At 40.7% G+C, this 23,090-nt stretch overlaps 1 protein-coding gene across 3 annotated transcripts in view; it reads right to left on the bottom strand.

Moving 5' to 3' along the window:
* Window positions 1–23,090, bottom strand: part of LOC129710999 (ran-binding protein 3-like) — an 81,906-nt gene that overhangs the window by 27,295 nt on the left and 31,521 nt on the right. For 2 of the 3 annotated variants that reach the window (XM_055658336.1, XM_055658337.1), the window contains 3 exons: window positions 10,336–10,428; window positions 5,344–5,462; window positions 2,039–2,188 (listed from right to left, as the gene is read on the bottom strand). In XM_055658336.1, coding sequence (XP_055514311.1) covers window positions 2,039–2,188; window positions 5,344–5,462; window positions 10,336–10,428 — 362 coding nt within the window. The remainder of the gene's footprint in view (window positions 1–2,038; window positions 2,189–5,343; window positions 5,463–10,335; window positions 10,429–23,090) is intronic. The other variant, XM_055658338.1, reaches the window with a different exon arrangement.

Raw genomic sequence — 23,090 nt, 5'->3', positions numbered from 1 at the left:
GGCAGCTAAAGCGTGCCAGCGTCCACTCTCTCTTCCGACAGACATCTTGGACACAAGCTAACATAGTAACTACACACAGAAAAATCATCCCCCCACAATGGTTACCACTGTGGGGGAAGGTCCAAAGTCCAGTCCCCAACCCCACTTCTCCCAGAAGTCAGGCCTATTTGAGGCCACCGCTATTGCCTCTACGGAGGCCCAATGTTCCTGGCCGTTCTGGCCGGGTGGAGTTGCCCAGGCGTCGGGAGAGTCCTCACAGTGGCTGGGCCACCTGGAATGGCCGCTTCCTAGCAGGGGAGTGTCAGCTTCCGAAGCCGACAGGGACGCACCGGGTTGGAGCTCCCAGGCTCCCGATGTTGAAGTCGGCGCCGCCCGCTCCGCTCTGCAGACCCGCAGTCCGGAGGTGTTGAACTCGGCGGTCACATCTCACCGGAGCTCCAGCGCATCAATCCACCGCGGCGACCCAGGCATGGCATCGCCCGCTCCGCACCACGATAGCGCTCCAGCGCTGTGCCGCCACCGAAGCCGAGGTGCTGGGCGGCCACGAGGACGGGTCGACGGGCAGCCCGGAGAAAAATCTGCCTCACCGACCAGGTAGGGACCTAGAAGTAAGATTACCTCCTTCCCCCCACATTAAGAAGTCAATTTCTCCTACAAACGAAAGACAAGACTTACTTAAAACTGAAACAAAAATGAATTAAACGGACGGCTGCTGGTTGGCAGCCGTTCCCCAAGATGGCTCCTCCTCCGAAAAGAATGGGTTGACTGGGCTTAAATTCACTGGAATTTAGATGGATGAGAGGATATCTTATAGAAACATATAAAATTCTTAAAGGATTGGACAGGCTAGATGCAGGAGAAATGTTCCCGATGTTGGGATAGGCCAGAACCAGGGGTCACAGTTTAAGAATAAGGGGTCGGCCATTTAGGACTGAGATGAGGAAAAACTTCTCTACCCAGAGAGTTGTGAATCTGTGGAATTCTCTGCCACAGAAGGCAGTGGAGGCCAATTCACTGGATGTTTTCAAGTGATTTAGATTTAGCTCTTAGGGCTAAAGGAATCAAGGGATATGGGGAGAGAGCAGGTACGGGGTACTGATTTTAGATGATCAGCCATGATCATATTGAATGTCGGTGCTAGCTCGAAGGGCTGAATGGCCTTCTCCTGCTCCTATTTTTCTATATTACTATGTTCATTCATGTTCATTCATGTCCAGGTTCTCCATTCGAATTTTCGCATTCTCTAAATGCTTAATGGCTACGATCAATGTTCAAAATTATCTTCACATTGCAAAGTTTTTTTCTTATTATTCAGTGTAATCTTTTCAATTTCTTCCCACTCTTAATTAGTTCATCCTTTGGACACAACGGATGCTTGACTTCATTACTGGAAGCATCCCCAATATTCTCACTGAAGCATCAGATGCATAATGCTGATATATTCCCTACCTCATGCATCAACATTCTTGTCTATCCGGCAACAGTAACATTTTCAAGCAGGTAATTTCACAGCAGATCATGTACTGCTTTAACTTCAATTTACCCAGAGAATAAGTGCTCATGCAAGACCTTACTGGTCAGTGAAGCAGCACAGGTGGCGACACGGTGGTGCAGTGGTAGAGTCGCTGCCTCACAGCGCCAGAGACCCGGGTTCGATCCTCTCTACAGGCGCTGTCTGTACATTCTACACCTGATGGGTTTTCTTCGAGATCTTTGGTTTCCTTCCACACTCCAAAGACATACAGAGAAGGGTATCGGCCCGAAACGTTGCCTATTTCCTTCGCTCCGTAGATGCTGCTGCACCCGCTGAGTTTCTCCAGTATTTTTGTATACCTCAGATTTGTAGGTTAACTGGCTTGGAATAAATGTAAATTGTGTGTAGGATAGTGTTAATGTGCGGGGAACACTGGTCGGCGCCGAAGACCCCACCGAGGCTGCGCCGACCAGCGATCCCCGCACATTAACACTATTTCCACGCTGTATCTCTAAAACTACAACTAAAAGCATGGAGAATTGTTAATATTGTAATAACACAAACCTTCACTCTGTTTCGAAGGTTTTCGCCAAATACGAAGTTCGATTGCTCCTCGGGCTTCTCAGGCGATTCCTGGCTATCCTCCTCCTTTTTCTTCTCATCTACTTCACAGTTGCTCTTGGTCTCTGATGGGAGTGCTGATTTTGTGTTGTCCTGGAAGAGTGGAGACACCGTTTCAAAGTAAACTGCATACAGTTTGCGTACAGTTTTGGTCTCCTAATCTGAGGAAAGACATTCTTGCCATAGAGGGAGTCCAGAGAAGGTTCACCAGACTGATTCCTGGGATGGCAGGACTTTCATATGAAGAAAGACTGGATAAACTCAATCAGTCTGAAGAAGGGTTTCGGCCCGAAACGTCGCCTATTTCCTTCGCTCCATAGATGCTGCTGCACCCGCTAAGTTTCTCCAGCATTTTTGTGTACCCTGGATAGACTCGGCTTGTACACGCTAGAATTTAGAAGATTGAGGGGGGATCTTATAGAAACTTACAAAATTCTTAAGGGGTTGGACAGGCTCGATGCAGGAAGATTGTTCCCGATGTTGGGGAAGTCCAGAACTAGGGGTCACAGTTTAAGGATAAGAGGGAAGTATTTTAGGACTGAGATGAGAAAATCATTTTTTACACAGAGAGTGGCGAATCTGTGGAATTCTCTGCCACAGAAGGTAGTTGAGGCCAGTTCATTGGCTATATTTAAGAGGGAGTTAGATGTGGCCCTTGTGGCTAAAGGGATCGGGGGGGTATGGAGAGAAGGCAGGGATGGGATACTGAGTTGGATGATCAGCCATGATCATATCGAATGGCGGTGCAGGCTCGAAGGGCCGAATGGCCTACTCCTGCACCTATTTTCTATGTTTCTATGTCTATGTTTCTATACCATCTCAACCCAAATCTACAGGCAATAAGGATTGATAAACAAAGTCAACTTTTTTCAAATAACAGTTCAGGGTGCCATGCCAAGAAAAAACAACGACCATCTCGAATGTTTAACATTATTATGACTGGAGACATTTAATATGCATACACACAGAATCTTTGCAGGCAAATGTTGAATAATCTTCCTCATTTGGTCAATCTCAACATATAGATAGCTGCATACCAATGGTTAAGATGTGGCTCCACTGGCAATCCAGTGCCCAGTGTAGGGCTGAACCATAAAACAAAGATCATCCCGGGATCGATCCCTGGTCTATCCCAAGTTTACTGCATCAGGTTCTCCTATTGACCATTAGTGCGCATGAACAAGGGGAAAGGAAATAAATTGGCCACAATACCCACTCCTGATCATTATCCAACGACCTGCTATAAAATAGACTTGTGGTCATCGGACATCTTTGGATTGGCTGTTCCTCCTCCTACTACGAATGCTTTGTGTTTGGTTTAGTTACACAGTGCAGAAACAGGCCCTATGGCCCACCGAGTCTGCGCTGATCAGCAATCCCCATACACTATCATTATCGTACACACGAGGGACAATTTACAATCTTTACCAAAGCCAATTAACCTACAAACTCCTATGTCTTTGAAGTGCAAGAGGAAACCGGTGCAACCGGGGAAAAACCCATGCGGTCACGGGGAGAACGTACAAACTCTGTAGACCCGTAGTCAGGATCAAATCCGTGTCTCATTATTGAATTTCGCATTCACGCAGAATTTTAAATACATTGTTTTAAATGTAGTTAAAACAAAAACTTAGAAAGTCTAAATTCCCGGTTTTGGTTAAACACAAGTCAACTTTTGAATAAGTAGTTTGAGTTATATAGATAACTTCTCAATTCCAATTAACCACAGGCAAGTTTGAAAGAAAAGAAAGGCGATTACTTCTTTAGTGCAATACTGAGATTGTAGTTAGAGGTTTACTTTTCCAAACAGTGATCTTCAGAAATCAATCTAATGTATAGATTTATGGTTTGTTCATCAGCTTACTTTAGTATTACACCTGCAAAATCTGTCTTTTTTTCACCTTAGCCTCTTGCATAACATTTTTAGTCCTTTCATCCATAAAAATCTGATCCACATTGACATTCTACCTATTCTATGGCATGCCTCATTCCAATTTGGACAACTGTTAAATCTGTGGGAAGACAAGGTACACCTGAGCAAATGAAGAATTACTAATCACCGGTTCTGAATTTGGCAAACCGAGTGAAGAATGTGGTGTGGCTGGACATCAACTTTACATTTACTAAGGAAATTAGTAAGGATTCAGATGTCAGAGATTATGGGGAGAAGGCAGGAGAATGGGGTTAGGAGCGAGAGACCATCGATCAGCCACGATTGAATGGCGGAGTAAACTTGATGGGCCGAATGGCCTAATTCTACTCCTATTCCTTCTGACCTTACGATTCCTAACTAATCAGTATTCAACAATTTTGGCTGGAATGAAAAAGATTGGGGACACAAGAAACCGCAGATGATGGTTTACAAAAAAAGACACAAAGTGCTGGAGTAGCTTAGCAGGACAGGCACCATCTCCTACCTTAGCCTATTTATCTATGCCCATCAAACTCCCCTCTCCTGTATCTACCTAACTGCCTGACTTTCTCATCCCTAGCTATCATCCCCTGACTACAACCAGTCTGAAGAGGCATCCCGACCCAAAACATCGGCCATCTAAGTCCTCTAGAAATGCTGCTTGATCTGCTGAGTAACACACGCACTTTGTGTCTTTTTTATAGTGGAGGCTAGATGATTCACCAGTGTGCATTTAGTCAGAAAGCTGTGTTCCCCGCCCGGCACAGCCATCTATCTCTTCAGAGGTCCAAACAATTTTTGCACCATTGCATTCATAACAAACTCTTAAAATCTAACATTCAAAGAACTGACATCTCAAAATTGGCTTAGATTGGGTTCTACATACCTACTTCAAACCACAAGGGGCAGTATGGTACAATTTTGAATGATCGCAGCAATAATGGCGCATGGTTAATTCTCACCCTCCTTTCCTACTTCATTGATGCCAAAATGGATGTGAGGATTACAAGAGTCCTTGCTGGGTTATTATTGTACACTCCCAATGATGGCGATGATGGTACTGAGTGACCCTGCTCAACCATTCACTTTTGTTACATATTCATGACCAGGCAGCCACAGACCAACTTTGCCCCATGTGCACCAGCAATAACATGTAGAAAGATCAGTGAGATACCTAAATTACATTCGAGTAACCAGGTGCATCAACATCTATGACATAAACAATATGCTACTGATATCATAATGCACTACACAACCTCTGGTGTTGTGGGAGGATTACTCTTGTTTATATGTCTCAACCTCAATAAATTGAGCTACCGAGACCAATGTTACATACCGTGTGACTAATTGTGGTCGTAGAGCTCTCTTTGTCTGATGTACTATTCAGGTTTATGGATGAGGCCATGGTACCTTCTTCCGTTTGCTTGCTCACACCATTGGTTCCACTGCTGTTAACTGAAAATAAAAACAAATTGGACTACAATCAGATCCAATTACAGTTTTATAGAACTTTTGGCTTTGGATTAATTAAGATAGTTATTAGGTGTGGATATAGACAAAAGTTAAGGCCGTAGAATGCAGCTTATTCGGTACTGCATTTACAAATGCACCTTCCATTTACAAAAGCAGAATACTGGCACCACACAATGGAATTCATCCAAGTGAAAAATCAGGAGCAAATTCTCCAGATGGTAGTCATAAGCAAAATAAATGTTCTGCCATACGAGAGACTGGTTTGCACGGCACACACTTGCAGGAACGTCAATGGAGATATTTCCTTGCACAGATTCAACTATGTCATGGTAGAAAACACCAGTTGGAATTTAGCATGGCATGACCATAACCTCCATTTCTTATTTTTCAACTTCCTCGTTTATTGTTGTGTTTATAAAACAATCATAGACCTAAACAAGCGGACAACCTGCCAACAGCCATAAACACCAACAGTAGAACTGGGAGGCTACAGTGAGATCTGCCTCCTCACCAAAATAAAACACCAGCCATCTCCTTTAACACCATCCACCTCTTCTGCTGACTTAGATGCCCCTGTAGTTTATGAAATGATTTAACATTAATACTGAGTTTTGCTGAAAACCTGGCATGGACAACTGACAGGAGGACATCAGGAGGCGATTTTCTGATATTACGTACTCCTATTCCAAGAGCCATGCTAGCAATAACAGCTTTGTTGAATTTACCCAGTATTTCTTTGGTGACTCCCACTTTTGAGAGTGGCCTGGATACGCAGTACAAAGGAAATGTAGTGAGCAATTCGGGGGCATGCCGTTCTGCAGCTTTCCGCTACACCCAGCTGCATGGGTATAGTTGGAGAGCAGAACTGTCAGGGAGGAGGAAATACAGGGCAAGGAAAGACAATTCCAGTTTGGGTAGATGATATTTCCCGTCTCTTCAAGCAAGCCAAATTGCAATCCAAGAGCTATCCCCCAGGCAAAGTAAACTCCCAGTAATCCATGTAACGTTTAAATATCAACAGACCATGGCTCCGCTTAAAGTCCAAGGGTTCAAAAGAGTACATCAACAAAATGGCAGTGCATTCTTCTAATTTCATAATTACTTTAATGTTGATGGTAGGAATATATGATTAATCCATAATATCACCAGAAACGAGGCTATTAAAAACAGAAAGCTATCACACTATCTGACATCACACTATAGAAAGGGATTTATTACTCAAGAGTTGGAAAGAATTCTATACAGGAGATGTTGAAGGAGGGAACTGCAAATGCTGGTTTAAACCAAAGACACAAAATCCTGAACTCAGCAGGACAGGCAGCATCTCTGGATAGAATGGGTGGCGTTTCAGGTTGAGACCCTTCTTAAGACCAGATACAATCTGTCGAAGGGTCGCAGCCTGAAACATCACCCATTCCTTCTATCCAGAGATGCTGCCTGTCCCACTGAATTACTCCAGCATTTTGTGTCTCTCTTCTCTTCAGGAGATGATTTCTTTGGGTGGTTATGGATGAATAATCACACAGACCTTTTGATGAAACAGTCCTAATGGGATTCATTACATTTTAATGACTGTTTTGAAATTTCTTGGAAAATTTGTTTTTTTTTAAATTATTCTTGATGCAGGTCAAAGGGGATAGCTCGGCAAATGTTTGGGAAAATTAGATAATAAGGCAAAGGAAGATAAGGCCAATAATAATGTCTTCATATTTTGTTTCTACACAAGAGGCAGCACAGGCAAAATGCCCTGAATGATGTTCTTCTGCACTGTACAGTGCAACAATAACTATACTCTGGCTGCAAGGTATTTACTGACATTCTGAGCTTATGAAAACTGTTCGTAAACTTCAAAATGGTCCAAAAATAATCACTGCCTGGATTCTCAACTTAAAAACATCACAATAATTAACCTTTGAAAAAATAATTTTCCAAACACATTGATTTCAAGGGTTTCTGAATAATCCCTTATTAACTATCAGCAGAATTACTATTTATTTGTGTACTGCTGACTTGAGTAGCATTCTATACAACGGCTCACAAACAATACCTCGATCGTATCGATACAAAGTACAATTAGTTTTGCTTGTAGCAGTGCGTGCTACAAATACTGCAATCGTTATACGCACTTATAGCTCGGAAACGTTTGACGTTTGAAAGACTTCACCCACTTTAAAAAATTGGGTGCAGGTAAATTGGACCAGCACAACACAACATTATTTGCACTTACTGGCTTGATTTAAATTGCCGAGTTTATGAGAATTTCAAATATGACAAAATATATTATAGTACAACATGTCTTGCATTTTTCTAAAAGACAATGAGTAATCAACTTTCAAAACTGATTTTACACCAAGTATAGTCATAGAGTGATACAGCGTGGAAACAGGCCCTTCGGCCCAACTTGCCCACACCGGCCAACATGTCCGAGCTACGCTAGTCCCACCTGCCTGCGTCTGGTCCATATCCCTTCAAACACTGTCCTATCCATGTACCATCAAGTAGGCTCATCTTACTTGCATTTCACATCTGGAAATTCACATAGAAATATTTGTGTGGTTAATGCCAAAGAGCCTTTTAAGGTTCATGCTAACATGTTGGAGAGATGTGGAAACAATTAAACTAGTGTGTGAGATGTATCATGTACCAGAGATCCAGAACCCACTCTTGACTGGACCTAGAATATAGAAAATGGGATCACAGACAACTGGTCACATTATGGGGCCAGTGCGTCAGAATAAACATTTGTCCATCGATGGTTAGAACTATGTGAACAGCTTTCTAAAAACAACAGTTGAAACTTTTGGAGGTAAGACAAAAATACTGGAGAAATTCAGCGGGTGAGGCATCATCTATGGAGCGAAGGAAATAGGCGACGTTTCGGGCCGAGACCCTATTTGCAAATTGCGGTTCTGCAATTCCTTCATCTGCAGTTCCTTCTTAAAGAATTGAAACTTTTCAATGCTTGCAATTCACCAAAGTTTCAGTGTCTACATTATTGAAGAGAAAAGTCTTCTTTTATCATTCACTACTTTAACTTTCTTCCACAAGGTCAGCTCATCGATCAATTGTTCTCTTGCATACGAAACAATATAATCTTTTTTTTTTTAACACACACACACACCTCCGGGAATCGTGATATTTAATTCAAGGACACCAATCTTTTAAAACGCACTCAATGTGCAGCACGATACAAATTTCTGAAGCAACTAGTTTGGAGGTCCCAATCCTCTTCAATGATTAATGTATTTTCTAATGCTTCATGGAAATTAGTTATTTATACAATATACTAATTCAATAATCAAAATATAAATAACCACCCAACGCTCAAAATGGGGAATTAGAGAAATTACGATGAGAAATGCACAAAACAAGTTATCCTTCTGCCAAAAGAAACATTGCTACTTTTCTTTTCCTTTGTGTACATTTTTTAACATGATTTTGCATTTTTACAGTGGTGCGCGTCATATACTGTGCCATGTTCATTAATCGAGAATTTTGCCAATGATTTTCCATCAACAGACAAGAGATTAAATTGAATGATCCTAAGAATCACAAATCAAGATTCCTCTTATCTTAGTTTCTCCTCACTTTTCAAATTTCATTACTACTTCCAGTGGTTTATATACAACTTATTGACCTTGTTTCACTGTTTACCATCAATGTTGAATTCTATTTCTTTGCTTTGTTTCAAAAAATCACCATCCATTCTTTCATCCCATCTCCTTATTATTGTACTGTACATTCTTCTCTTTTATAACTCCTGTAGGAATAGAGCCTTTTCCATCAGCTACTGCTGTCAAATCACGAATGGTAATTGGCATCGCGCTTATTGCAAACTGAAGTCTTAAGCACAAGGATCGTTTAAATTCAGAATGATGTATGAGCAGCATAAAGGGACATGCGAACGAAGAATGTATGTGCACCAAGCAATCATTTTATATGGAATTCTGCTTATGAACTTATGGAACCTGTGGATGTTAAAGATGAAGACTGGCCCTTAGAAAGAACAATTTTGTCTATCAATAACTCAATTAACTGCAGCGTAATCCAGACGGTTTTATGTAACAGTTACAAAACAATAATTCAGAGTTTGAACTTTGTACTGTTCAAACCTTTCTCGTGCATTCAATAATAATTGGCTCACTGGTTAGGCCATGGACTCTAAACACAAGTGCAAATTAACTTATCTTCATGCTAGCTCCCATACTTTCTTCAATGCTCTGAGTCTGAATCCTGGTTTTATGAAGGACATGATATGTCTCGATAACCGTTAAATTGTGTTAGATGACATTCAAGTCAATTTGACGACCTGTCATTTTGCAGATGAAAATTAAACTGACTTCCCTTTGCAAGTTAAAATGTAAGCTGAAAGATTCTCAAATAAATCCCATCATTATACTTTTGCTGGTTCTTTGAACAAAAATAGTCACTTGCAGAATAGTTATTTGGTCTCACACACTGGGGGAGGTGGGTGGGGGGGGGGGGGGGGGGGGGGGGGGGGGGGGGGGGGGGGGGGGAAAGGAAAGAAAAACAAAAACATACAGAAAACTGAATTTTTTTCCGGGAAGGTTCACAGCTGATCACAGCTGCAGCTAAAATATTACACAAAGACAGCCAATTCTGACAATTGACACTCAACGTAAACACCAATGAAACAATTGTGCTTACGTGAGCAAACATACGGAATTTGAATTAATAACTCAATACTTCAGGCGAGGCCATTTTGAGATTTACTTTTAATAAATTAGATGGATATTGTAAGGGGAAATGCAGCTTTAGTAGCATATGCAGATTGGCAACAAATTTTCTGAGAGGCTAGACAGTACAAAGAGGAATTGCAGTTCCAACCAGTTACCGTTTTGTGTAAAGGACTTCGGCTGTGGTGGCTGCAGGACAGCTGGACGTAGCACTCTCCGTTGCTGCTCCTTGGACTTCTGACTAGGAAGACCTGCAAGACCAAACAACTGATTTACATCACCTCAGCTTTGTTCTCATTCAAGCATACTGCGTTGAATAAAGCTGCAATTCTAGTCTAGTGCAACATAATGTTGTCGTGTTAAGGAGCACTGTAGGAAGACAGTCATTCCTCCTGTTGAACAGTGTCCGCTGCAGGTCATGGAGCTATAAAGTAAAATGGGGATGTAAACTGGTAGTTCGAAAACAAAATAAGTGAATTATGAATTTTACTGCACTAAAGCATCACTATCTGGGAAAATGTCCACAAGGAGGTTAAAGCTCCAAGCAGTGGCATGACTGGAGTGTGAAATGAAGCTGTACTGCTTTGGTTAGTAAGATGTTTAAAATGAACACAGTAGTTTGATGCCAAAAAAGATGCCTAACAGAAAGGAGGATGCAATTATTGCTGTTATTTTGCAGCTCAAAACTCTTCAAATATTTGCAGCCGAAGCTCAATGGCTAATGCAATGCTGCAGTCTGATGAATAAAGTACAAGTGGCATACAATTCACCAACATATTCGAGAGAGAAAATGGTCATTAGACCATGAGGAAAAATGACATCAGATTGTGCAAATGACCACTAGTCTAGAAATACCTGTGAAAACAGATACTTGCTAAAATTAGAATGCTGGAAGAGGTCAGGTGGTCAAGCATCATCTACAGTGTCCTCCATTGTGTTTGGGACAAAGACCCATCATTTATTTATTTGCATCTGTACTCCACAGTTTGAGAATTGAAATAGAAAAAAATCACATGTGGATAAAGTGCACATTGTCAGATTTTATTAAAGGCCATTTTTATACATTTTCGTTTCACCATGTAGAAATTACAGTTTGTATATATACAGAGAGGGCACCATAATGTTTGGGACACATGGCTTCACAGGTGTTTGTAATTACTCAGGTGTGTTAAATTGCCTCCTTAATGCAGGTATAAGAGAGCTCTCAGCACACAGTCTTTCCATCACCTTTGGAAACTTTTATTGCTGTTTATCAACATGAGGACCAAAGTTGTGCAAATGAAAGTCAAAGAAGTCATAATGAGGCTGATAAACAAGAATAAAACTGGTAGTGACATCAATCAGCCAAACCTTAGGTTTACCAAAATCAACTGATTGGAAAATCATTAAGAAGAGAGAGCACTGGTGAGCTTACTAATCGCAAAGTGACTGGCAGGCCAAGGAAGACCTCCATAGCTGATGATAGAAGAATGCTCTCTATAATAAAGAGAAATCCCCAAATACCTGTCCGACAGATCAGAAACACTCTTCAGGCGTCAGGTGTGGATTTGTCATTGAACACTGTCTGCAGAAGACTTCATGAACAGAAATACAGAGGCTACACTGCAAGATGCAAACCACTGGTTAGCCGCAAAAATAGGATGGCCAGGTTTCAGTTTGCCAAGAAATACTTAAAGAGCAACCACAGTTCTGGAAAAAGGTCTTGTGGACAGATGAGACGAAGATTAACTTATATCAGAGTGATGGCAAAGTATGGAGGAGAGAAGGAACTGCCCAAGATCCAAAGCATACCACTTCATCTGTGAAACACGGTGGTAGGGGTGTTATGACCTGGGCACGTATGGCTGCTGAAGGTACTGGCTCACATCTTCATTGATGATACAACTGCTGAAGGTAGTAGCATAATGAATTATGAAGTGTATGGACACATCCTATCTGCTCAAGTTCTAACAAATGCCTCAAAACTCATTGGCCTGCGGTACATTCTACAACAAGACAATGATCCCAAACATACTGCTAGAGCAACAAAGGAGTCTTTCAAAACTAACCAATGGTCAATCACCCGATCTGAACCCAATTGAGCATGCCTTTTATATGCTGAAGAGAAAACTGAAAGGGACTAGCTCCCAAAACAAACATAAGCTAAAGATGGTTGTAATACAGGCCTGACAGAGCATCACCAGAGAAGACACCCAGCAAATGGTGATGTCCATGAATCGCAGACTTCAAGCAGTCATTGGATGCAAAGGATATGCAACAAAATACTGAACATGACTACTTTCATTTACATGACATTGCTGTGCCCCAAACATTATGCTGTCCTGAAATGGGGGGGCTATGTATAAACACTGCTGTCATTTCTACATGGTGAAACCAAAATGTATAAAAATACCCTTTAATGAAATCTGACAATGTGCACTTTTTAACCACATGATTTTTTTAATTACAAATATCAAATTGTGGAGTACAGAGGCAAATAAATAAATGATGGGTCTTTGTCCCAAACATTACGGAGGGCACTGTATTAAGTCATAAGGATATAATTTGATATTTTGGGCAGAATCTTGCATCATGATCGAGACGGAAGAGGAATGATCGCCAGAAACACCAGCAAGAGGTGGGGAAGGGTGTGGAATAGAGACTGGCAGAATGTTAGATAGGAAGTAATGATGGAATCGGGTGGAGGACAAGATGGGGAACGTGCAGAGAGGAAAAGAAAACTAGGTGAATGGATGAGTGCTATGGGAGTAGAACACAAAGAGGGTAAGGGATAAAATCGGAAAATATAGTGTTCACAGATTTGGGCTGTAAGCCACCCAAGTTGAACACGAGATATTGTTTTCCATTTAGTTTTAAGTTTTAGAGATACAGGGCAGAAACAGGCCCTTCAGCCCACCGAGTCCGCACCAACCAGCAATGCCTGCATATTAACATTATCCTACACACAGTAGGGACAATTTATATCTATACCAAGCCAATTAACCTACAAACTTGGACGTCTTTGGTGTGTGGGATGAATCTGAAGATCTCAGAAAAAACCCATGCGGTCACTGGGAGAATGTACAGCACCCGTAGTTGGGATCGTACCCAGGTCTCTGGCGCTGGACTGTACTGACTGTGTGTTTGTAACATTGGAGAATGCAGTGAATTGACAGGTTAGTGTGGGAATAGAAAGGAGAGTTATAATGATATGCAATCAGAATCTCAGGGTGGCCATTGCAGACAAGAGCAAACAAGACAAAGGGATGACTGTCGATGCTTGGTTTTGTGAATGTAAGAGGCCACATCATGAGTACCAAATAACAGAAATTAACAAAGAAGCTGGTCGCTGCAAATGCAGAAAGGGAATATGGTGGGGGGGAGGGGGTAGAGGGGAAGACTAGTTGTGGGATCACGTTAGAGCTGTGGGAAATTGCAGTGGATATGTTGGGTATGGATACTGGTGGGATGAAAGATGAGGACCAAGAAAACTCTATTACTGTTTTTGTCTGTGGGAAATGGAGGTAATGTGCGTGAGGCTGCACAAACTACAGTAAAGTGGAAGCCATGTTCCCACGAGGAGGACATTTCGAAGAGTAGAAGGCCTTATCTTGACAGCAGAAGAGGCAAAAATATTTGGAAAAAGGATGGCATCCTTGTTGGAGGCAGAGGGCGTATTTCATTTTGCGAATCCATTAGCGTTATTTATTTCAGCCAACCTCTCAAATAAATGTCAACGTTGTCACTTAAAATGAAAAGGGTACTCATCAAAGGCTGTAGCCCTGTATCCTCTTTAACCATTGAATGGAATTGGGTCACATTTCCGTTCTATTAGCTGATTACAGGAACAATAGCGCCTAATTCTCATTTCCTTTCAGGATTTTTAAAGTAGGTGAATATATGTGGTACACGTTAACTTAAGGGTGCTAAGGTGAGAGAAAAACCCCTTTAAAGATCAACATGTCCACAGGAAGTAGGTGAGAGTTTAATTAATATTTCTCATGTGATTTTACTGTGGAGTCGATCATGGAAGCGCTGGAACTGCGGCATAGGGAGTGTGATGTCTTGGACCAAGGACAAATGATCAAAGAGGAGGCATGGACGGTCTTAATGTGCATTCAGGTGGATGAAGCTCAGGGCCTGGCCACCTTCGTATCCTCAAACCTCGTGGGAAGCTAGGGAAGAAATTGCAGAGATATTTGCATTGTTTTTAGACACAGTTCAGGTTCCAGAACAGAGTGTGGCTAATGCCGTACCAGTATTTATGAAGGGCAGCATGGGACAAGGGAGGGAACTGAGGGTGGTATGTATATGGAACCAGCTGCCAGAGAAAGTAGTTGAGGCCGGCACAAAAACATCATTTAAAAGATATTTGGACAGGTATATGGATAGAAAAAGTTTGGAGGGATATGGGCCAAATGCAAGCAAATGGGCTAGCTGTAATGTCATCCATCTTGTTTTTGCATGGATGAGCTGGGCCGAGGGGCCTGTTTCAGTGGTGTATTACCTACCCTATGACAAAATTTTGTTGTGCTACATCAAATAATTATAATGCAGTAAGATTACAAGAATTTATGCAGAGGGAATTACTGATACAAAGGCTTCAAATACATTATTTACCTAGTCTTTGAAAGTTATAAGTTAGAGAAGCAACACTTGAGCTGCTTTAACAATTTCCATTTACTGCTTCCTCTGCCGATTCCTGCAGATGTATTGATCATCAGAGAAACCAACACAATGCAAGGAAACAACATCATTGGGCATTCTAAAAGCAATATGCATCTCGAGGAACAGAAAAGTTTCAGAGTTATGGGGCAAATGCAAGTGAATACAACTAGCTACGATAGACATCTTAGTCAGCAAGGGCGATTTGGGCCGAAGTGCCCATTTTGTCTGCTGTATAACTCTATGACTCCATGCATGGCATCAAAGATGATTCATGGAAGATAGCCTCTTTGAAATTTTGTTTCCTACAAGTTATGCTGAAATGGTCAAAACAAATCCGCCATCAGATGCCATTTAAGAGTTACTTCAGCATGAGTCAAAATGCAAAACGTAGGTCGAAAATGATCCAAATATTCTGGACTTGTAGCAGGCAAAGTTTCTTTGCCAAGCTTATGATCTTGTGTAGCAGGTCAACCCACTGTTCATCGTGTGACCACAGATGAAACAATCATTTGTCTTGCATGACAGAAGCTGAAAACCAAGAGAATTTGGGTTACTATTAATCACTTACTGAAGACAAGTTCTAATATGAGGTAGTCATCAATAAAGAGACCCAGTTGCTACAAATCAAAATGTTATCTTGTTCCAAATTAATAGCAGTTGCAATTTTGGATGAGGAAGCTCTTTGAATAATTCTCTCAAAGCCACATAAAAGCACAAAAAAAGAAAGGGTCACTTGATAATGAGAAGTTCCAAGACTAGGGAGACGACATAACAAAGAAAGAAAATATTCAACCTTATTTCCTATTAAAATGTCTTGGAAGACACATGACAAGTATTAAAATGCTATAGATCATATTGATACAAGAACCGTAACTAGGATAGTAAAGCCAGAACAAAATACAGATGGCCCAGGCAAGTTCAAAAATATATCGTGCATCCTGAAAAAAATCCCTAATTTGGTATTTAGAAACTGATCCATATATGTTGAGGTTGGTTATTAATAGCAATGTTTGAATCCTCTCAAAGGAAGGAAGGAAATATATTACCTTCCAAAATAAATAATTGATTATTTTGCTCAATGAAATTGCCTTGGTACCTAGTTCCTCACGAAGATCGACACAAAGTGCTGGAGTAACTCAGCGGGTCAGGCAGCGTCTCTGGAGGAAAAGGATGGGTGACGTTTTGGGTTGGATCCCTTCTTCAGACTGGAGGGAACTGGACCCCTATACCTTCAGTCTGACGAAGGGTCCTGACCTGAAATGGCACTGATCCTTGTTCTCTAGAGATGCTGCCTGACCCGTTGAGTTACTCCAGCACTTTGTCTCAATCTTCAGTATAAATCAGCATCTGCAGTTCCTTTCTATACACTGTTTCACACTTTGGAGGAAACAGATTTGATGGTCTGCTTAACACCACATAGCTGAGAACCAAGTAGATGAGCATCATCCTGTACAAAACAACTTGCTTTACTGCCATCCTATCACCATCTTTAAAATGCACTCTCGCCAACAATGGCACATCATGCCTGCAGTGTATAGCATTTACATAGTGCATTGTAATCACTCACTAAAGCTGCCACGAAAGTGCCACCTAAACACAGAGCCTCTACTGCTAGGAAGAAGAAGGACAAAGGAACACCACCACATCACATCTACTCTCTGAGCTAAATTATGGAACAACAGTTCATAACAACAGTTCATAAGTTCGAAAGTCATAGGAGCAGAATTAGGTCATTCTGCCCATCAAGTCTACTCTGTCATTCAGCCATGGCCGATCTATCTTTCCTTCTCAACCCCATTGTCATGCCTTTCCCTCATAACCTCTGACACCCTCAAAATGCGTGGGTCCTCAATCTCCAAAAGAGCAGCAGTAATTCAACGAGTGACTCACTACCACCACTTCCAAATAATAAACCCTGTAGTTGCCAACAACATTCACATCCGTGAAGAAAACCAAGTCTTCTTGTGGACTTCATTTCCCTACATTTGCAGAGTATCTTTCAGAATACTGAATTGTTATAGCTTCACCACCCTCCAGCAGCTTCAACATTCTCCACCTGCTTCACCATTCTCCAGCTAAAAACTATCCATTACAACACATATATTTTTAGATCTTTTAAAGAATAACATAAAACCAATGAAAAAGTATACTTGTTTACTTTATTTTGTGTACATTACTGGTTAATGGAATTAATCATTAGCATGCCTTCCTTTCTTTCAATCGAGGAATCTCGATGAGCCCAATTAATTTAACTGTTCCTTTGTCTTATGTCAAGATCCTCCTCTTGCAAGCTAGACAGATTGCTGCCATATTACATTCAATTGCCATTAGACATGGATGCAAAGTCACCATTCTCCTTTGCAATTAAGTTTGATAATTATTGTTTCATTTCTCCTAGTAACATTTATTTTGTGCAGTTCTCCCAACAAATAATTTCCTTTTTCTTAAACTCAGAAGGGATCACCATGCAAATCCAGCAGAATAAGACGGGAGGTTTCCTGGCCTGTTTTTTAACCATCAATGTTCTGAAGAAGGGTCTCGACCCGAAACGTCACCTATTCCTTGTCTCCAGACATGCTGTCTGACCCGCTGAGTTACTCCAGCACTTTGTGTCTACCTCCAGTTTAAACCAGCATCTGCAGTTCCTTCCCACACAATATTCAAGCAGCTGTGTGTCCAAGCAGAGATTTATTTTAGATATTACTCAATACTCAGGCTGGTTAGAGGGAAATTCCATACACCTTATACAACATACAAATCAACAGAACTTCTGAATTTTGTTCACAGTGTTTCCAGGAAATAGTTTGTTTGAATAATTTGGATTGCATCATATAGGCCTGTACTTCACCCTCAAAAGTTAACTAGTTTGATTTTATTAGATATTCCAATTTATTAAAACAAAGATAGTTGTATTTTAATACCAAGGTACTCTAAGAAAATCTTTAGAAACATTATAAAATTAACCCAAGGCAAATTATTATTCTTAAAATCCATCTGCAGAGTGACAAACAAGTCTGACCTTTGTCACCAATCAAACCAAACCCGATAGGTTTACGGTGGAAACAATCAATAGGAATGAAAAGGGGGTGAAATGACAACAACCTGCTCAACTATTAATATTTACTGCAAACGTAACACCTGACCAAATCATTCAACCCCAAAACAAATTAAAATCATCAGGATAGATATTATTATTGTCTTATGTCCCGATATGCAACTATAAAATCTAACCTGCAGCAGCACACAGATATGTATATAGTCTATGTAGTTTGCAGCCTATTTGAAGGCAATAGTGTCAAATAGCCTGATGGCTCTGGGGAAGAAGCTTCTCCTGAACCTGGATGTTGCAATTTTGAGGCTCCTATGCCTTCTTTCCGATGGCAGGAGTGAAATGAGAGCATGGTTAGGGTGGTATGGGCCTCTGATGATGCTGGCTGCCTTTTTGAGGCAGCAGCTCCTGGTAGATCCCTTCAATGGTGGGGAGGTCAGTAGCCTTGATGGACAGGGCAGTTTTCAACCATTTTTTTTGCAATCTTCTTTGCTCCTGGGAGTTTGAGTTACTGAACCTGGTCATGATGCAACCAGTCAACGTGTTTTCTATGTACGCCTGTGGAAGTTCAAAAGACTATTCGCTGACATACCCAAAGCTCCAAAATCTTCTAAAGACGTCGAGGCATTGATGGGCTTTCCTTATGATTGCATCAATGTGCTGGGTCCAGGAGAGATCTTCAGAGATAAACACACCCAGGAATTTGAGGTTTGTGACTCTCTCCACCTCCATCCCGTTGATGAAGTGATGTCTGTGGATCCGCGACCTTTCTCTTCCAAAGTCAACTATCAGTTCCTTGGTTGAGTCGTTGAGAGCACGGTTGTTGTGCTGGCAACATTTGGTCAGTCGATCGATCGGTCGCCCACCTCTACTGTAGCGCATCGTCACCTGTAATTCGTCCAACAACGGTAGTGTCGTCAACAAATTTGAAAATTGCAAGTTGCAACTGTGTCCGGCTACACAGTCATGAATATAGAATGGGTATAGCAGGGGGCTGAGCATGCAGCCTTGAGGTGCTCCTGTGCTGATGGTTAACAAGGAGTGATGGTCCCAATTTGTACAGATTGTGGTCTGTTGATGAAGAAGTCGATAATCCAGTTGCAGAGGGATGTGGAAAGAACCAGTTCCCTGAGCTTGCTAACCAGTTTGGGATAAACGCCAAGCCGTAGTTTATGAATGACATCCTGATGTGTGTGTTTTTATTGTCCTAGTGATCCAGCTCGGAGTGGAGAGCCAGCGAGATCGCATCCTCCATTGACCTGTTGTGGTGGTACGCAAATTGTATTGGTTCCAGTCTCTTGTTAAGGTAGGAGTTGATAAGGCACCATAACGAGCCTATTATAGCAATTCATCACATCGACATTAATGCCACCGATTGGTAGTCATTGAGGCACGTCACCTTATTCCTCTTGGGCACCAGAATTATTGCAGGAAAAAGCAGGAGGAACCTCAAACTTCAGTAGTGAGAGGTTGAAGATGTCCGCAAAAACTTCCGCAAGTTGGTCTGCACAACTTTTACGAATATGACTAGGTATACCATCTGGTCCAGGCCCTCTCCGAGGGTTCACCCTCCTGAAGGATTTTCTGAAGTCGCCCCTGTGGCTGTGATTGTAATACTATTGGGGGCAATTGGGGTCCAGGTGGGGTTCTCTCTATCAAAGCGTGTGGAGAACACTAAGAGCTCATCTGGGAGCAATGCTTCATTGTCGCTTGAGCTTCGCCCTGGTTTCGCCTTGTAGGCAGTGATGGCGTGAAAGCCCTGCCACAGCTGCCGAACATCCTCCAGTTTAGAACAAATATCCCTTTTAGCCTTATCGATATCCTTATCAAGGTGATATCTGGACTTCCTGTATGACTGCATCGCCAGGCTTGAATGCCCGAGATCTGGTCCTCAGAAGAATACTAGAAATAAACTTTTTTTTTAAAATTTGCCATTGAAAGTCAGAATTGTTAAAAATGAATGCACATAATGTAAATGCCTGTTACAATATGCTTTCCCTGTGGTCTACTTATTTCCCTTGCATTCGGAAAGAACGTGTAAGATGCAGATACACACATTAAATAGAAATTGGCATGTGAACACAACATCGATATATGCCACTATATTTATCCAGTTACAAGATATATTGCAAACCCAGAAAATCATTGTGGATGTTCTATCAACAGATACATTTGTTGTTTATTTTGAAAAGCTAAATAAATGATTGTTCTGCAATAAATTGAGGATATGCCAATCATACATGGAATGTTACATAATACAACTAGAATAAACAGACAACTAAGAGAGCTGAACACAGATAACAGGAAAAACACGTGGCTGGAGGGTTTAGACAAATTTTTGTTCAAATATGAGATGTTAAGAAATCATTTGTTCACCTTAACTTAAGAAAGTATTTGATGAATGAGTTTAAAATTATTATGACATTTTCCGGTTGTTGAAGGTCTTTATCAAGTAACCATTTAAACCTGGGCCAACTTGACCCACTGATAGATACCAAGTACAAACTAACATATATCTAGCAAGCAATTTGACAATTGTGACTAGTAATAAGGAACAAGATGGATGGATCAACTTAAACATTATTGCTTCCTGATAAGAGTGGGTGATTGATCGACTTTAAGATGGCTTTCATCAAGTTAACAGGTGCTGATACTGACTGACTGGTAGAGCAGAGATGGTCAATGAAGCAGGAACGATGACATTTAAGAATAGATATATGACTGAGGTAAAGGAGAAATATATGATTACAAAGTGAATATATGCATTTAGAATTCATGATCAAGTGGAGAATGAAAGCCAACATGGAATATTTGGTCCAAACAAATATTCCTAGCTTGATATTCTATGGAATGAAACATTTACACCTGACTATGAAGAATACGGCTTTAATAATTGATCCAGCATCTTCGTATTGATGTTTTCAGAAATTGGACAAACACTACACTGGTAAATTACATTTTAATAAAAAGTATTTACCAAAAAGGAACCGAGGCACCGTATAAGCAAATACCGTGGAAAGGCTCACTAATTTAGGAAGCTGCCACATCACATATTTCCATTTCCAAGAATGAGGGGCATCTACTGCCTGCAATTAAATTGCAGTATATCCTTAACTAAACTTGCTATTGATGTAGGAATTCAATCACAAATCACACACTGCAGAGAACAAGGTTATTTAATTCAAGCATTCCTTTAAAGAAAACTCCAAACACCAAAGGTTGTTGCAATTTTTAAAATACTTTTAAAGTATGATATTCTATGATTAGCTAGAGGCAACAGACCCAGAGTCTACGTATTTTCCCCCCCAAAAAACATTTAGGATATGGTGAGGTAAGTTATCAAAGTTATTTCCACTGCATGAAGCAAAAAGCCCAAATTTTAAATAAATCACAAAAATAACTAAATTGGAATTGAAATCAATTTCTGAACACAGAGGGCTATGAGAATGCATATTCTGTCACAAAATATTGCAAAACTATTTTATGTCTTCGATCTTTCATTACAAAATTATTATGGGCTGCGTGCAACAAGATAAATGGAATTAAATAAGATGCTCAGAATAAAACTAACGGAGGTTGATGGGTCAAATATGCTGCTTCTTAGATTGTACAATGCTTCGCTGTAGTAAATTTAACATTTGCGCCACATTAACCAGAACATTCCTAATTCAGAAGATTTCAAAGTGCAGAAAATTAAATCACAACACTAAAGATTCAAAATTGCCTTGATATCCTATTAGAAACGCCTGCCACGCCTCATAGATCAACCTATGATCAGACCGGCGGCATTAAATATCATGCCTGGAAATCAACTACAAAGGCATACCCAATATTAACCTATTCATGCAAGTTACTGTATTTGTGCTGTAGTTTCTGCCCCATTGATAGTAATGCTAACTGTGCAAAATTCTCAGAGCTTAGCACACTCAGTAGCAAATCAATTTATTCCTCGAGTGAAAGTGTAAAACAACAAAAATAATCTCTTATCTGGGTATTGTTTTTGTAATCATTTTCCACTATGTGTTGATACACACAATGGTGCTGAAAATTCAAGAATGTGTCAGATAAGGAGGTTGCTATCAAATATCTATGTTGTTAAGAAACCTGAAGAGTCCAACTTTTTTCCACAAGGAAATGTTTCAGCTAATAACTTCAATCATGTTTAAACAGTATTAAATATAATGCCCAACAGCATATATGTTCTCATTTATTTGTGCAACAAAAATTCCTGTAAATACAACTATATAAAGACACACACATACATGCACGCAGTTTGTTACTACAATTAGGGATACATGCACACAAGCATATCTAATCTCTGGGAAAGGGCTACTTAGATACGAAGCCAACACTGATAGTTGGTCAGTCCCATATATACCACTGAAACATGTTCACATGTATACATCAGTCTCTTGCAATAATTAGGCAGGCCTGTAAGTATTGATATTTGCAGTTTAATGCCATCATTTGCTTTATGTAAAATCAAATTGAATAAAAGAACACCAAATAAATAATTGATTTGCACAGAAATTGACTTCTTTAAAAGACATTAGAAGATGCATCTGCTCAATATTGTACGATTTGGTATTTGCTACAAGTTAGAACTTCAACAGGTTTTTAACACCAATACAGTACCGTTGTTTGAGTTACTTCCTTCCACTAACAGTGCGTTTTACATTGTCCATAAATGTTCTTAAGAAACTTTCTCAATTCAAATTACTTCAGGAAAAAGTAACATGCCAAGCTTTCAGTACTCTGTCCTTTCCTAGTTTAAAATGTCTACATATCCTCAAAATACCTTTGGATTTTATAGTTTAGTTTAGAGATACAGCAGGGAAACAGGCCCTTCGACCCACCGGGTTTACACCGACCAGCGATCCCCATACATTAACACAAGCCTACACACACTGAGGACAATTTATACTTACACCAAGTATACAAACCCAAGCCAATTAACCTACACATCTTTGGAGCGTGGGAGGAAACTCGGAGAAAACCCACGCAGTCATGGGGAAAACGTACAAACCCGTAGTCGGGATCGAACCAGGCATTGCAAGCACTGTAAGGCAGCAACTCTACCGCTGCACCACCGTGCCGAGGCAGAGGCAACATTGCTGTTGTAGAAACTATTGGATCATACGTTCCAATGTTCTTGCACATTTTCAAATTAAATTGCTGTCCCTGGTCAATGGGATATTATTTGTACCTATTTGAAAA

The sequence above is a fragment of the Leucoraja erinacea genome, chromosome 29 (assembly GCF_028641065.1).
Source record: "Leucoraja erinacea ecotype New England chromosome 29, Leri_hhj_1, whole genome shotgun sequence".
In the NCBI taxonomy this organism is placed as follows: Eukaryota; Metazoa; Chordata; class Chondrichthyes; order Rajiformes; family Rajidae; genus Leucoraja; species Leucoraja erinaceus.
Note: the sequence above shows the minus strand (reverse complement) of the source record. Positions and strands in the feature narration are given on the sequence as shown.